This window comes from Fundulus heteroclitus, chromosome 10, assembly GCF_011125445.2.
Source record: "Fundulus heteroclitus isolate FHET01 chromosome 10, MU-UCD_Fhet_4.1, whole genome shotgun sequence".
Classification (NCBI taxonomy): Eukaryota; Metazoa; Chordata; class Actinopteri; order Cyprinodontiformes; family Fundulidae; genus Fundulus; species Fundulus heteroclitus.
Genome location: NC_046370.1, coordinates 24,537,806 through 24,555,493, shown reverse-complemented (window position 1 = coordinate 24,555,493; position 17,688 = coordinate 24,537,806). Strand labels below are relative to the sequence as shown.

The following is a 17,688-nucleotide window of genomic DNA, read 5'->3' as shown; positions in this document are numbered from 1 at the left end:
AAAAATGAGTTGACACAGATTTTATTGTAGGTGTATACAGTATATACTTTATATTAATCATATAGGCTATATTTATATTTTACGCTGAAGTAAAGGTGGTGGTATTTAAGTTAATAAATGTGCCATAGCCCTAATGGTGTTGGGGGGGGGGGGGGGGGGGGTATATGAATGAAAACTAAAATATAAATGGAAAATTAGAGGTGGAAGTCTCAAAATTTGATACAGAAAAATGTATTGCTTTCATTCTGTGCAGTTCTTTTATCAATCTTGTGGGTCTCTGACTATGGAACGATATTGCTCAGAGGTCCAGTGAATGCTCAGGGAGTTTGTCTGTATGCTCAGATACATGAAAAATAAGGGGGAACATTGGGCGCATGGCTATAAAGGTTTGGGAACCACTGTATTAGGCAATTATCATGGCTTAGTGTGCTATTAATAGACCTGTAGCTGCATTATCTGTTCCTTTAAATTAAAAATAAGGAATAAGCATGGCTTTAGGTGCTCTAAGTGTGCAATTTATTTAACTTTAACAGCCTATTTTGTTTCTTTACAGTTAAAACAAGTAATAAAGATGAAACACTTTTCAGACTCGCTCCGTACCTTATTTTGAAGTTCTAGCAAACGGGGGTCCATCAGCTCAGATAGAAAAAAACACATCTGAAAATACCACGGCCTCTGCCTCCTTTGTTCAGCCCATAAACAAAGCAGCACAGTACTTCACCGCAAGAGAGGGGCTCCATCAGTAGACACTGCAGTCACAGAGCAGCTTTGCTGCCATATTTCAAATCCACACTGATCCATACCGGAAGTATTAGGAAATAGATAAAAATACTTTGGCATCGCTGAATAAAACTTCTGGATCAAAAATCTATCCCTACTGAAAAAATATGTAATTCCAGATTACCTCAGAAAAGAAAGTCCATCACATAAATGACATTATTACATTATCGATCCCAAATCACATCTGTCCCTCCATCTCAGTCCTTGGTGTACTGTGAGAGTCAGTGTCACAGTGCCACTCTCAGTAAGATTAGCGTATTGCACAAATCAGGCTCCACTCGTCTCCTTCATGGTAGCACACATCACAGTCATGTTCACGCTTAACAGATCTCAGTGATTTGTACTTGTTCGTCAGAGGCAGCAAGTGCAGCTGTTCAGGAGGGTTGCGAATTAGTGACTTAGTGACAGAGTGACAGAGGGAGGGAGACACTGACTCATGCTGAGTGATTCGGTCTACTGCTACGTTCATCAGTACACTCGAATCACCAGTTCACTAGAATCATGAATCAGTGTTGTACTAGACGTGTCCAGGAGAGTTGCGAATCTTAGGAAGAGCGGGAATGAAATGTACTGATTCTTGAATAGGAGCAACTATTACGTTGAGGGAAATTGTGGTGCTGTCTCTACCTGTAACTGCTTATGAATTTGGACGTGAATGAACACTCATTTCCTGCAAGTTTAAGAAAAATAAATTTAAACTGAAGCTGCTACCCCTGTGACCCGACCCCAGATAAGCGGAAGAGGATGGAGGGTTGGATGGAAATTTAAAGATTAAATGTCTGGTTTTTAAATTAGTTTTGTTGGACTCAAATTAAAACAATAAATGTTTAAAGTGGGAAAAATAAAAAAGTTAAATTAGAACGAAACTATGAATAATACACATTTTTATATTACATATTAATTTAATTGCCACCAAAATAAAACAAATAGGTCTTGTGGATGTTTAGTGGAAAATAAAAAAAATAATTAAGAACAAGAAATGGCAACATACAGATTAAAGTCTGTGTGGCCTGCAAGAAGAATATACAAAAAGAAAACAAATATAAACAAAACTAAACAAATACGTAAAATATATTGTGATAGACACACACACATGATATATAATCTTTCTTGTCTTTCCTGCTATTACTTGTTTTTCTACTGTTTCCTTTGTCCACGGTTTCATTGCTCTCACTGTTCAAATGAAGAGGACTGAAGGAAGTGTGTGTGCGCGCGCAAGTTTGTTTTCATGTGGTTTGATTTGGGATTGCTAGTCTGGAGAAACATATTCCTGTGGTATGAGACTGTATCCCCTGCAAGAGGAAATGCTAGAATGAATCAAACTGGGCGGTGAGTGTTCAGAGTCACGTGCATGACAGAACACGGGAGTTCCAGTACCGACCGAGACGTGCGCTGACCTGCTCCTCAACTGTACTGAGAAATGTATGAATCAGTTCCAAAAAAACAAAGCAACTGGACTTGTTTTCCGTAGTTGAAGACATTGCGCTTCCTTTTCAGGAAGCTATCTCAATTCAACCATCACCTTAACTCTTACCCTCATTCGGGTGATCAAAACATTGTTCCTTTAAGCCAAGCCAATAATACGGTGGCCCTGAGGTGCAAAGCGCTACAACTTTAAGGAAAGCACTCCAACATTAATGAAAGCGCTACAACAATAAGGAAAGCACTCCAACTTTAAGGAAAGCACTCCAACATTTACAAAAATATTACAACATTAACGAAAGCACTCCAACAATAACGAAAGCAAGCGCTACAACATTTAGGAAAGTGCTGCAACATTTAGGAAAGCGCTACAACATTAACAAACCGGAAGAGGTACGTCCCTGTGGGAGACCTAAGAAATCGCTGATTGGACTACAGCTCGTTTTTACTTTTGAACCGAAAGTATTTCTGGCTTTACTGTGTTTTTTAAAAACATGAATGTTCTCGGTGATCCAAACCGTAAGATGCAGTCTAAAACGCCACTTAGTCTGTTTATAAGTTTCGCTTTTATTAATTATGCTTTTTTTTTTTTTTAACTACGTGCGCTTTGTTTCTGTACCTCAACGCTCTGGTCTGCTCCTCTCCCCTCCCTCCCCTCGGACCCAGGGGCTTTTATCAGCGGCAGCCTTATCACTACGTTTAATGTCTTTCCACTCCTACAAAAATGTCCTAATTAAAATCAATAGGAGAGTCCGTAGCTGTGTTTCATGCTATTTTCTTTTTAACGACACAGAACCAGTGGCGCTTCGGTGGGCGTGCTGGCTTGGCTTGAATTCAGGTGCGCAAAATTACGTTACATATAATTTAGGTGTGCACTTTTAAGGGTCATTTCAAGAAGCTTGTAACATCAGGAGCTTCACTTCAGACCCAATATTCATTCTCTTCCCTCTACTGCCCTATACAGTCTTTAGGGTAAAATAGAGCAGAGAAAAAATCGGTTGCAGTTACAACACAACCATCATAATAACAAAGGTTGTGGAAATAAAATTATCGCGTCTACCTCTAATACCCCCCCAGAAGCAGATTGTATGTTATCGTAGTTGATAATGAAACTACAGCTTATCAATAATCTATCCATGTTGGTCTCATTTGTGAATGAGGCGGAGTTTGATCAAACCTAAAAGGTCCAACATTTTTCCCTCAGCTGTAACCCTTAAAGCATACAGGGCTGCGTCGTTCACGCTGCGTCTTTACGCATTATCCGCAGCTGCTCTATTTTACCCTGGTGCGCTGCGCGCGAGGGATAACAGTGGGGGAAATGCATAAATAAAGACTGTATAGGGCTCCTTTAGAGGGAAGAGAATGAATATTGGGTCTGAAGTGAAGCTCCTGATGTTACAAGCTTCTTGAAATGACCCTTAAAAGTGCACACCTAAATTATATGTAACGTAATTTTGCGCACTTGAATTCAAGCCAAGGCAGCACGCCCACCGAAGCGCCACTGGTTCTGTGTCGTTAAAAAGAAAATAGCATGAAACACAGCTACGGACTCTCCTATTGATTTTAATTAGGACATTTTGGTAGGAGTGGAAAGACATTAAACGTAGTGATAAGGCTGCTGCTGATAAAAGCCCCTGGGTCCGAGGGGAGGGAGGGGAGAGGAGCAGACCAGAGCGTTGAGGTACAGAAACACAGCGCACGTAGTTAAAAAAAAAAAGAAAAAGCATAATTAATAAAAGCGAAACTTATAAACAGACTAAGTGGCGTTTTAGACTGCATCTTACGGTTTGGATCACCGAGAACATTCATGTTTTTAAAAAACACAGTAAAGCCAGAATAACTTTCGGTTCAAAAGTAAAAACGAGCTGTAGTCCAATCAGCAATTTCTTAGGTCTCCCACTGGGACGTACCTCTTTCGGTTTGTTAATGTTGTAGCGCTTTCCTAAATGTTGCAGCGCTTTCGTTATTGTTGGAGTGCTTTCGTTAATGTTGAAGTGCTGTTGTTAATGTTGTAATATTTTTGTTAATGTTGGAGTGCTTTCCTTATTGTTGTAGCGCTTTCCTAAATGTTGTAGCGCTTTCCTTATTGTTGTAGCGCTTTCATTAATGTTGGAGTGCTTTCCTTAAAGTTGTAGTGCTTTGCACCTCAGGGCCACCGTACAATAACGACCCTGACGACTCCTCGTTACAGACGAGTGGACCAGTTTCGGTCCAATCTGATGGCTTAATGGCTTTAACGACCGCCCATTACTAAGGGGTGGTCCTGTTTCTGTTGAATTTGCATCTTATCTAAGCCATTACAAGGTCTTTGTTTGCCAATTGTATAAAGCTTGTTACTCCACATTACGCTAGACTTTTTGAATTGAGAAAGCTTCCTGGAGAGGAAGCAAAACATTTTCAGCTACGGAAAACAAGTCCAGTTGCTTTGTTTTTTACCTTTTTTTGGAATGACCATGACCTGGATGACTGAGAATCTTCACCAGCGTATGAATCAGTTAGTGTAGTGATTTGGTTCGTTCTTTTGAGCCAACCATTCAAGAACTACACAACACTACATCATACCCATAGTAATATATGGTGGTAGTAGTGTGATGGTTTGGGCTATTTTGCTGCTGCAGGACCTGGAAGACTTGCTGTGATAAATGGAACCATGAATTCTTCTGTCTACCAAGACATCCTGAAGGAGAAGGTCCGGCAATCTGTTTGTCACCTCAAGATTGGTCAAAAGGTTTCCTATCTAAGGAAACCCAGTAGATTGCATCAAGTCTTGACAAGCAGCATTCACTCCTCATGAAGGAGCGTAGAGCCGCAGGGACAGTTGTCTGCATTGTCCATGGCTTTGCAACAATCCCTCATACTGAGCAAGCATGATGTGACAGTGGAGAGGAAAACTCCCCTTAAACAAGGAGGAAAACCTCCAGCAGAACCAGGCTCAGTGTGAACGGTCATCTGCCTCGACCGACTGGGGGTTACAGAAGACAGAGCAGAGACACAAAAAGCACAGAAGCACACACTGATCCAGTAATCCTTTCAATGTTATATGGTAATATTGGATGATCTGTCTCCCCTGGCTGATGTCACAGCTAACACCATACCAGGTGTAACTTCCACAAAGAATAAAATGACAGAACAAAAAGTTAAACATTGAAATAACAACTAATACATTATTTAAATTTGTTTGATGTTTTAAAACACTTAAATGTGACAAAGATGCAAAAATAAGCATAAAATAAGAAATCAGGAAATTGGATAACACTTTTTCACACAACTGTAATTGTCCTTTAATTCATTTGATACATCTTTTATTATTTGCTTTTGATGTTTTGATGTTTGGTGTGTTTTTTTTGTGTTAAATTTCCTGCAGCATAAAGCGCAGTAACTGTTACATGGTGTGGGCAGGAGAGAGCAGCAGCCCAGGACCGGGCAGGAACAATAACGGCCTGGAGATCGGCTGTCTGGTTGACACAACAAATGGTCTGCTAACCTTCACAGCCAACGGGAAAGAGCTCAGCATTTATTACCAGGTAAACACTGGATACAATCTTCTTTAAGGCAAGCATGTCTGTACCTTTTCATAATTTTTACAACATCCAAACAGTTATTTTGGTGGCACTGGCTCTCTTTTTACTACTCAATAAACACATATTTTTAGCACCCTAAATGAAGACACTACATGTAAGGGTGTTATTTCTGCCTCTGATAACCCTGCTTGACCTTGTGTTCCTCTGCGTTTCCTCCATCATTTGTTTTACTGCCTGTTTATTCTACCTTCCAACATAGAGAAGTATAGGAATAATTTTGACTTCAGAGACACCTATGAGGGTCAGACTTAAAATACTTCAGCTGACCAAATCACATGGGGGTCTTAAACTTCCAAACTTTAGGTTGTAATTCTGGGCTGCGCAGCTGAGACCCCTAATAGCATGGTGGCAAGATTCTGTTTGTACAAGATGGCTAAATATTGAGAAATTCACATGCAAAACATCCCTTGGAGACTCTGCTTATTTTGGACGTCCCGCTTGGGGAGATTCAGATGAGCGAGTGGACTAGGACCACATTGAAGATTTGGAGGAATATAAAGATATCTATCCTATGGGCTTGCCTAAAGCAATTTCAGCCCTAACCAACATTGGTCTTATAAATGGTTTTGTCCTCTCACAGATGGACTCAGGATTCAGAAATTGGTCTAAGTACGGCCTTACAAACCTACACCAACTTCACAAAGATGGGTGCTTTAAATCATTTGAACAATTAAGAATAGAATTCACACTCCCCAATAGACCAGTTCACGTGTGACGTCAGCGCTACATCCGGGTCCCGCTGGTAGGCAAAAACAGTACTGTTCTCGTCTACTACATGACAAAACGGGTGATTTAGAGCGTACTTTTAGTTAGTTTATTTTTGGAATCTAAACAATGCCTACGACTTGTTGTGCTGCCGGTTGCACACAGAGGCATTCCAAATCGTCGGATGTACGTTTCTGTCGTTTACCGAAGGACGAAGAAATAAGGAAGAAATTGGTAATTTCAATGAAAAGAGCGCAGGCAGACAATCCCAATGGACTGGGGGAGCCATCGTACCACAACAGAATTTGCAGTCTACACTTCATCTCCGGTAAATACAACTTAATTTTGCACTAGTCATTGTTCTACTTAAATAGCGGCGGAGGGGAGGTGGCGATCGCTAGACGGGGCTGGAAGAAGTCGAGTCGATGCGCTGTACCAGCAGCACGCCGCATCATTTTAGTTTTCTTCGTGCAATCACTGTACAATAATGTTCACCAGACAGCGGCTGCAGTACGCCCCTGTTCACGCGCGCCAGTACGTCTGTGTTTACGCTGCAACGTCGCCGACACCCCCACCCATTTTAACTAGACAAAAACACCAAAATAATCCGTAGTGAACAATGTTTTTTTTAACCTACCGGACCGGTCTTCCTCTCTGCTGAGGCACGGTCTGTGTCCGACTCCGCTTTCTGTTCGCCTTTTGCCTACCAGTCTGGCGCGCATGCGCGAAAAACCCGCATCAAAACAATAACAATGAACTGGTCTATACAGATTTTTACAGGTATTTACAACTAAGGGAGTATGTAGCAAAACACAGAGAGTGGACTAAAATCCTAGAGCCCACCCCAATTACAGCATTTGTGATAAAATTGCAAACAGGTAGTGGGGATAAGAAAATTATCAGCCATTTTTACAAGCTATTTATAGATATGGATCCCAACAAAACTCTACAGACCAAAGAAAAAAGTACTGAAGTATGTACTGAAGCGCATCAAGTCACTAACTCTAATACATGGCGGGAATTCAGATGGAAGGTAATAGTACGATTTTTAGGACACCAGCAGTCATATCCAAAATGGGAATTTTAAATGTATCACATTTAAATAGTTGAAGACCGACCCTCCAAGGTACAATATTGGATTGAAAAGGTCTGGGAAATCTATCATATGGAACAAATAACTTATTGCCTGAGACTTCAAAAAGAGGTATTTGCTAACAGTCGGAAACCGGCCATGACCATACAAATGCAGTAAAATTCTCCTTTTTTAAATATATTTTATATTTCTCTCTTATTTTTATTTATTTATTCATTTTAAAGTATTTAGTATTATTTTTATTTTTTATTTCGCTAATTTATCTTCATTTGCGCTGCTTATTAATTTATTACCTATAGCTATGTTTGTATGTTACTCCTGTTTAATCATGTGACCTACTTGTAAGTTTAACCCGATGCATATACTTTTAAAGTTGCTAAAGTATATCGTAAGTGAGGAGCAGCAGACTAAATGTGGGCTTGTATGTGTATGTCTATGTAAGTTGCAAAAATGTACATAAAAATAAGTAAAAAGAAACCCCTCAGGGATGTGTTTTATCCACCCTTTTCTATTCTCAATTTTACAAATAAGGTGAATGTTAACACAAAAAGACTCACAAATAACAGACTGTACTAGTTCCATACAGATTACTCTGACTAAAAAAAAAAAAAAATCAAGAAAACCACCTCTTTTGAGGAAATTGAGGCACAAACAAACATAAGATAGTAAACAGACATAGCCCACTTCCAAAATCCCAAAGGGTGGATTTGATGAATTGATATGTTGCTTTTCTGTTTGGGGGTTGTGGGTATTCCAGGAAAAAAAAGATGGGATGTATGTTGTAGCGTAATGATGCTCAATGATTATGAGGTTATAAGATTACCACTTAATGTGTTCTCAGTCAGTCCCATATAAATGCTCATATTATTTAATAAAAACCATCAATAGTCAGTTGCAGCTAATTTTCAATCTTAATTTAGTTGATCAGTGAGTTACATTTGTAAAACGCCAGCAACTTGCATCTATTCTTCACTTTGTTTTAACCCTTTATCCTGAGCATGGATAGTTTAGAGGGCCAGAATGGAGATGAAGAACCGCCTTTTACCAGGTAGGGACTTCCAGCAGAACCAGACTCAGAAGAGACTTCCATCTGCCTCAACAGACAGTGGGTTAGTTACCTGGAAGCAAGATTAACAAATGATGAAGAATAAAGGGAGAAATGCTTGCTGGGAAAAACAAAACAATAAAGTGATTTAAAGCATGCACAAACATACAGAGAGGGTATAGACAGCAGACTGTGGAGAGGTGGTGAGTACATAATTGGCAGCCCGGTTGGCAGCACACAAAGCATAACCTGGTTATACTATATTTGGATAACTCGAACTAAGCCTGAACAATTAGAGTTTGGGGATTGCTTTCACTTTTGTTATACCTTGTTCATGTAATGTTTGGCAGAAAAACAGACAATTTCAATACAGCAAGACTTCAGTAGTCGAGAAAATATTCTTCTCTGTAAACAGGTGGAGCCCAGCACAAAACTGTTTCCTGCCGTTTTTGCCAAGGCCACCAGTCCCAACATCTTCCAGTTTGAACTTGGTCGTATCAAGGTATGTTGGAACACACACTGGCAGAAGCTGTAGACTGAAATGTTTCTACTTATTAGGACTGGGACTTCATTGTATCAATTTAATTAATTAACTACTGAAAAAAATAACACATTTACTTTCATTGTAGAATGTAAATTAAACCGTGTAAACGAGAAAGTTGTTTTGTTTTTACTTTATTGCCTTTTGGTTAATTATCCATCATTCAGATTTTGGGTGAGGCGTGAAGAATGGTACATTTCACATGGAAGATGTAGATAAGGTTGAACGCCTCTGAATAAAAACTGAGTGACAATTTTTTTTTTTACAATATACAGAAATTTAACGCTTTCCCCAGTATAGTTGCATGATTTCTGAAACACTTAAGTGTGACAAACCTGCAAAAAATAAGAATAAAATAAGGAATCGGGAAGGGGGATAACACTTTTCACACAACTGTAATTGTCCTATAATTCATTTGATTATTTAATAATTTTCCTCAGTTTTGCCTATGAAACTGAAGAACTGCCCTTTCTTTTAGATGTTTCACAATGTGTCACAATCTGTGTGTGGGTTTTAATGATGCTGTCCAACATTGTTTCTCTGTCCTGGTAGAATGTGATGCCTCTGTCAGCTGGTTTGTTTAAAAGTGAGAGAAAGAACCCAGTTCCCCAGTGCCCGCCACGCCTTCATGTGCAGTTTCTCACTCCTGTGTTATGGAGCCGTGTTCCCAACCACTTCCTCAAGGTAGCAACGCATGCTTGTTGTGGCTCTACCAAATATTGTTCTTTTTTCAGATCAGATTTTTGAAAACACATGCTAAAGTCTACAGGAAATTATATAATTTTTATAATATAAAGAGAATATATCATAAAAATAAGCTCTCCTTAAGAAGGGTTTCCGTGTGAGAATATGTAGCGTGGATTTCTTTCTTTTGTTCCTGTTGTATCTGAAATTATATCTACCACTGTTATCAGCTCACCCACAAAAAATCATTATAATTGGTGGAAAAAAATGTAATCGCCATGACATAATTCTGTTTATTTGGCTTTTTTATTCTACAAAGTTACAGCTATGGTGCAAACTGTTTGACATAGAGCTGAACATTCCAAGTAATTTTGACTCCTCGTGAGTGGTGCCAAAGCATTGACAAAAACAATGACAAAAGTATCTACTTCTGGGATACAGTTGGCTGAAATTTGGCTTTTTTAGTAGGGTGGTGCCTCCCTTTGGCACCACCCTACTATACTACCCAGATTACACTGTAGGGACTACCGTATTTGTCGGACCAAGACGCGCACCGGATTATAAAGTGCACAGTGAATTAACATGTCTTTGTGCTTCTTTGTCCACATATATTGTAATGAACGGCGACAGATGGACCCAGTATTCAGACCGACAAGCAGGAGATGATTTAACAGGATTTATTAGCCTCACACTGGCAGGATAAGGACAGGCAGGTTCAGTGGTTAAAGAAACAGTTCCAGTCGGTACACGGGTGAGAAGAACTAGCGCTAGGACTAACGCGGCGCTGTTAGTCCACGGGGAGGTTTAGCTGGCAAAATTGCCCCACACCGCCTTGACCACTCATCCCACCGGCTGTCTGACGCCTCGCCTCTGCAGAGACAAGCCCCAACACCCCGCCATTGTGATGCCCCCTACTGGTACTCTTGGATTTGTGAGGTTTGAAAATGATGGATGTTTATCCATGGGAATGGGGAGTGGAGGACCAAGTAGGAGGTTTTTTGGGGTGGAGGTAGAGTAGACGGATTTGACCTTGGTTACTGAACAGTCTTAGTTTACCTAGTCGAATGTAAATTTAAAATAAAGTGCGCTTAGGACTCTAAAACAGGCCTAGCTCAAATAGTTGTACCCTAAATTGTAGATAAAATGCTTGGACTGTGGTCTTGAGCAAAAAATGCTGAAATATGAAGTATTCATGCTGATTGATGCTACGATGTTTCCATTAAGGGTTGTCCGGCCCATTTCTTGGAACTGTTTTCGTTGTGATGTGCCTTTTGGGCACACCAACGGGGGGGCTAACGGACAACTGGACTGTTTTTTATGATGTGCCATTCGGGCACACCAAGAGAGATTGTGTGACCCCAGAGACTGGGGTACACAGTCGGTTGCCATGGAGATCACAGATAGATGGACTCTGGAAGCCGGAAGCTGACGTGCTTGGAGTGGACAGAATCACCAGCTGCTTTTGGAAAGGGACAGCCTGAGAGCTGTCGTTCCACTGGTTGATCATCTTTGGTGATGTGCCATTTAGACACATCATCAGGGGGTCTGTTAGGATATCAACGAGGTCAAGTGGAACGAACTGTTTATCCCAGAACTGCATGGCACACTTAGGCTACGTTCACACTGCAGCCTGAAGTGACCTAATTCCGATTTTTTTGCCCATATGCGACCTGTATCTGATCTTTTTATGACAGTCTGAAGAACACAGATCGGATTTTTTCAAATGTGACCCAGGCCACTTGGATATGTGGTCCTGAATCCGATTCGTATCTGATCTTTTGAAATGCGACCTGTGTCTGTACGGCCGGGTCGCATTTATCCGACCTGTACGTCACCGATACTCAAACGTCACTATTCTGCGTCCTGCTATACAGAAGCGGGAAGAAAGACGACACCCATAGCGGACAACAATGAGAAGAGCATTCAGTGGAGAGAAAGCTCCGGTTAGAAAATAAATTAAAGACCGCAAAATGCGCGCCAGCATTATAATCCATGTTTACTTCCGCAAACACTGAGGACGCTTGCTACGTGTGACGTCACCACGTCCTCGAGTGCGCATGCGTGACACTTAGGTTGAACGCATTGAGTTCACACAGGAGATCACATACAAGTCGCATATATTTGGAAATGTGAACGACCACGCAAAAAAATCCAATTTCACCAAAAAATTGGAATTGAGCATTAAGACATGCAGTGTGAACGTAGCCTAAGATATCACCGACATATCTATTATATAACACCCCAGAGGTGACACAGTTTTCTCTACTGATGACACAGTTAGGAAGCGTACATCCCTTGCATGGGTGTGTACCTAGATCCCTATATAATGTTTGTGTGATGAGCAATCGGGGCTTCTTGCCGATCAAGAGTCCATCAGCGCTCATGTGTCTGTAACTGTTTCTCTGTCTTTAAGTAGATAAAATATAACTAAAAGTATACTTGTCTGTTTTATGCATCCTACATTCAAGGTAATAATTAAGTCGGGGTTGCCTGATGTGTAAAGAGAGCTGGGTCCACCTAGGGTGTGTCACCGCGGAGGGGAGACTGTGAAGTCTTAACAAAACTAAGTCAGAAACTAAACAGTGGCAGAAATACAAACTATTACATATAAGGCGCACTAAATATTCTTCCCAAGTGTCTAATATCACTCCGCCCCCTCACCTACACAGCTCTCTCCTGAGCGAGAGAGAGCTATCTGTTTCTGTTGGGTGGACAGAGTAGTTGCACTACACTGCCCTGTTTCTAACATTAGGGCAAAATAAATGTCAAGATTGGGGAGTCGAGGACCTAGGCGGCAACAAGGCAGGCACATGGGGTTAAACAAAATATATTTTAATGACGCTAAACTTACAAGTTTCTCGGGAGCACAGGAGACTGAAGCAGAACACAGAAACGCAGGAGGACCAGAATGACCCGAAAACAGGAAAAACAAACAGAGGAACTTAAATACAGGTGCTAATCAGGGTATCAACAGGTGAGGCCAATAAACAGAAACAAGTCCACAGCTCAGAGGATCCTGACATTATCCCCCCTTCTAAGGGCGGATTCCAGACGCCCACCAATGTCCAGTCCAAAAAAGAAAATCCAGCCAGGGCGGGCGGAAAGGGCCTTCGAAAGGACGGGGAAAAAAAAACGAAACCAAGAACTTGCTCGACTTTAGAGCCAGAGGCGGACGTCGAGGTGGGCGACCCCGGCGGCGGAAACACAGAGCCAGCGGCGGACGTCAAGGTGGGCGACCCCGGCAGCGAAAACGCAGAGCCAGCAGACCCCGGCGGCGGAAACACAGAGCCAGCGGCGGACGTCAAGGTGGGCGACCCCGGCAGCGAAAACGCAGAGCCTGCAGCGGCCACCGCTGCGGGAGACCCCGGAGACAAAGCTGCAGCTCAGCCAGCCGCCGAAACCCTAGAGACCAGCGGCAGGATCTGTGAGCACTGGAAAGAGCGGAGGCCTCAGACGGCGACTTGGGTACGGAGTAGACCTCGGAAGGCTCGGGTGTGGAGGAGACCTCGGACGGCTCGGGTGCGGAGGAGACCTCGGGCGGCTCGGGTGCGGAGGAGACCTCGGGTGGCTCGGGTGCGCTGGGCAGCAGTGGCTCGGGTGCGCTGGGCAGTGGCTCGGGTGCGCTGGGCAGCGGCGGCTCGGGTGCGCTGGGCAGCAGTGCGGTAGGGCGATTCTGCCGGCGGGTGAGGACAGCAATCGTCAGCTGACCGATCCGGCCTGACAGCCCTCACAGCAGATCCTGGGTGGTCTGAACTGCTTCCCCAAGCGACCGAAGCTGCTCATGGTGGGAGGAGAGCGTCCTCCCGATTGAGTCCAAAGGATCGGGCTGGCCAGAGCGGTGGCAGACAGGATTAGCCCCGGAGCGGCTAGGAGGCAGATGCACCAGAGGCTGCCTCCAGAGCTGATTAGGCAGCCCGATTCTTACCAGCCCTGTTGCCTGGCCCTCTCGTGGTCGGGTCATTTCTATCAAGATTGGGGAGGCGAGGACCTAGGCGGCAACGAGGCAGGCACATGGGGTTCAACAAAATATATTTTAATGAAGCTAAACTTACAAGTTTCTCGGGAGCACAGGAAACTGAAGCAGAACACAGAAACGCAGGAGGACCAGAATGACCCGACAACGGGAAAAACAAACAGAGGAACTTAAATACAGGTGCTAATCAGGGGATCAACAGGTGAGGCCAATAAACAGAAACAAGTCCACAGCTCAGAGGATCCTGACAATAAACACATTTTTATACTGAATTAACTTACTAGGTTTGTCGTTGCTAGCGCATACTCCAGATGTGGGCTGCCTAGATTCCCACATATTCAGGCATACTGTGAGCTTCGCAGACTCCGCGCTGACTCTCCACTGACATTTTACCCTTCATAGTCGAGCGTACTATTGCCTACATTTTTTGTGGCAAATTCCTACAATTCCCACACTTTCTGCCAGTGGGACGACATGGTGAAACTGATGGTAGAATGGGTGATTAGCTAGCTGAGCACCTAAAGCCATTTCTTTTCCAGCAGGCTCCCACCACACTCTTGTCAGTGAGAACAGAGAGGGGCTGTGATGCTGCACGTCCTTGCGGCCGCCTGCTTGGAGCAGCTCAGTGTATCAAGCTCAGTGTCAGATATAAAACAGTTTGATGCAAAGACTTCTTACCTCTGAGAAGTTTTCTAGTGTGACATGTACCTGTATGAGCGGAGTCTGTGCAGAGTCCGCCTTAAGTATGACTCGAGTCCATGCGGACCTTCGCAAACTGAACTACACCCGAATATGTGGGGGCATTTACATGAATGCACTTCTTGTTTCAACATTACAGTCAGGCACTCTTGTAGACTACTCATGGGTCCGATCAGGTAGTGACACAGTGTGCCGTAATGCTCCGAGTATCCATTGAGCGGAGCGTCTTCGTTGTTACCAAAGTTGTACTTACACACTTTAACTGTTTTTAGCACATTGTACCACATAAAATCGGTCAGTAAGCACAACTTTAATCATATATAAGGCGCACTGGATTATGAGGCGCACCATCAATTTTTAAGAAGATTTAAGGATTCTAAGTGTGCCTTATAGTCCGAAAAATACGGTATACATCCCTTCTTGCATTGGGTCCACCAGGTGAGATGGAGAGTGTCGCTCGGTGTAGGGATGTCTTGGATTTCCTCATGAACCTTTTATGCCATGACCCAATCTTGAATGGATGGATGGATTATTCTGTTAGTATTCCATGTTTATTTTGTCAGTCATTCAGACAATTGTTCACATTGGTTGCCAGACAAAGTACTAGACAGCTGTGTGCATAGCATTTTATATCGATTCTGTGAGGTTAAATAGACTCACCTCTGCAATTCTAGGTATACTTGAAGAGTTCATTTGCAAAAACAGAAAAATGCCATTTAAAAAAAAAATTAGCTGAGGCATGTTATTTACTCTTTGCATGGCACTGCTTTTAAAGCTTAAATCCATTTTATTGCGGCACCCAATATATCCAATTAGAAACTCAGTCAAAGTTCCTGTTTTGTGGCAGAAGCCAGTATACGCCCTCGCTGTTTCTTAGTAAAAGCCGATAAATCCATTGAGCCAATCAGTGCAGCGCTTTTACGTCACGTGACACTACGATGGTTGCGCCTGCGTCTACAGCACTGAGCGAGGAGAATGGTATGTTTTCCTGCTAAAACCACAGACTTTTGGGCAGATCACAATGGAGACGTTTGATGAAACAGAGGAGGCTGTTGTTTTATCCACACACGGACGAAAAAGGAAGAGAAAAGCTGACGAGCATGCCCGTAACGTGGCGAAAAAGGCGTGGCACAGCGGTGCATGCCTGTACAGTCTGTACCCACAACACAGCTAACACCTGTCGGGCAGCGGTGTTGTCTTCTGATAGGATTTCCCACATAAATCGAGTTTTGTATTCTACTACAAATAAGGTGAAACAAGATGCTTTGCTGTTGTCTTATATGGACATAATGACTATTACACGGAGAAGACCAAAAGTGGATGGCACAGAACAACAAAAGTCAAGAGAGCTCACTGTGAAGTACTTTGTCCTGACCGAGACGCGGGAGAAAATTCCAGTCTGTAAAGCCTTGTTTATGAGCCTATTTTGTGAGTATTCAATTAATTTAATACCAGTTTTTATTTTTATGATATAGCTACGTCAACAGAGTCAAAGGAGTAGTAGTATTGGGCAGTAAGTCGGTTTTAGAAGTTTTAGAATGCTATTACTATACGTACTGTTTTATGCTACTTAAGTTTTACCAAATCTTTACTGTTTTTTACTGAAATGTAACTGTGACTTGCTACTTTTTTAAATAATTAATATAGTATTATTTTTTTTATTTGTTTAGGTTTTTGTATTTTTTATTAGAAGTAGTAAATTTCAATCTGGTTACTGCCCAGTAAAAGGTCAATTTTATTTTATTTCTATAGATATACTAGACTTGATTCATTGTTTTGGGCAGTAAGGCTGAACAATTTTGGAAAAATATCAAAATATTTTTCAAAGCAATATTGCGATTACAATTCAAAATTTGATTACTTTCCACTGTATTATTATTATTAGTATTATTAATTTTATTATGTTATAGCATTTAGCTAAGTTTTGTATAGTTTAGTTTTCTGTTTCTGTTTTTCAGTTTGCATTGTTTGATATAGCCTCATTTGTTCTGTGATTGCAGGTATTAAGAAAGATCGTCTCTGCAACATCGCAAGGTACTGGATGAACAGGGCACCAATGGTGGTACATTGGTGGTGCTTGGAGATCAGAGGAAATAGCAGCCAAGAGGGAGGCTGTGAAAGACCGTATAAAGAAATTCACCTGCAAAGCCAGCCATTATGTTCGTCGTGGTGCACCTGGCAGAAAATACCTTCCTGTAGATTTAAATATTAAAAAGATGCATGAACTATTCTGCAGACAGAATGAGGAGCAGATTTCCTATGCTTTATATTATAATATTTTTATGTATGACTTTAACCTTGGCTTTGGACATCCATCTAAAGATGTGTGTAGCACCTGCATTAAGTTCAGACTCAGACTAACAGATCCAGAAATCTTAGATATAGACAAGAGCAAAGAATCTGCCCTGTATATGTTACATAGGCGCAGGGTACGCAGACTTTATGATCTTCTAAATGCTGAGGGTGAATCTTTTACAGTCTCGTTAGACATGATGCAAAATATGGGGCTGCCAAAGTCACCAAATGGCCAGACCTACTATTCAAGACAGTGGTACCAATACGTTTTTGCTGTTGTTCATCATCGTGGACGTGGTGTGAATCAGAGGAAAGAGGACGTTTACCTGCACACATGGTTAGAGAATCAGAACAAGAAAGACAGCAGCATGGTGGCATCTGCTTTACACCATTATTTAGGTAGTGTTGCTAGCAATGAACTATGTGAGTATATATAATGTATTAAATTAAGAAATATGCGTGCATTTGATAAAACCGGTTTGATCAGGGTGTATTATGAGAGGAGTGACTTAATCTAATCGTTTTACAAGAGCTTTACAGATTATTTTAATATCCATGTTAATAAGGGATGTGGGACAGTAGCTGGTAGGAAACACAGGATCTTTGCCTGGCTTAAGCAGGAGACTAATAGTAGCAGAATTCATATTAGCTGAGAATCTGCCATTTTCCTGAGTTTCCTTCAACATTCTGTGGAATGTTGGTGCCAGAATATTCCAGAATTCTTTATAAAACTCAGCTGGGAATCCATCTAGACCTGGAGCCTTTTTGTTGGGCATTCTTTTTAGAGCTTTCTGAATTTCGACTGTTGTCAGCGGTGAATCCAGGGTCATTGTTTGACTATCTGATAATTTAGGAAGTGCTATTCTATCT

General features: G+C 41.9%; 1 protein-coding gene across 1 annotated transcript in view; it reads left to right on the top strand.

The window, feature by feature from the left end:
• The window catches only part of ryr2a (ryanodine receptor 2a (cardiac)), a 597,233-nt gene that overhangs the window by 273,517 nt on the left and 306,028 nt on the right, over window positions 1–17,688 (top strand). Inside the window, exons 34-36 of the mRNA XM_036142377.1 lie at window positions 5,567–5,726; window positions 9,042–9,128; window positions 9,720–9,851. Coding sequence (XP_035998270.1) covers window positions 5,567–5,726; window positions 9,042–9,128; window positions 9,720–9,851 — 379 coding nt within the window. The remainder of the gene's footprint in view (window positions 1–5,566; window positions 5,727–9,041; window positions 9,129–9,719; window positions 9,852–17,688) is intronic.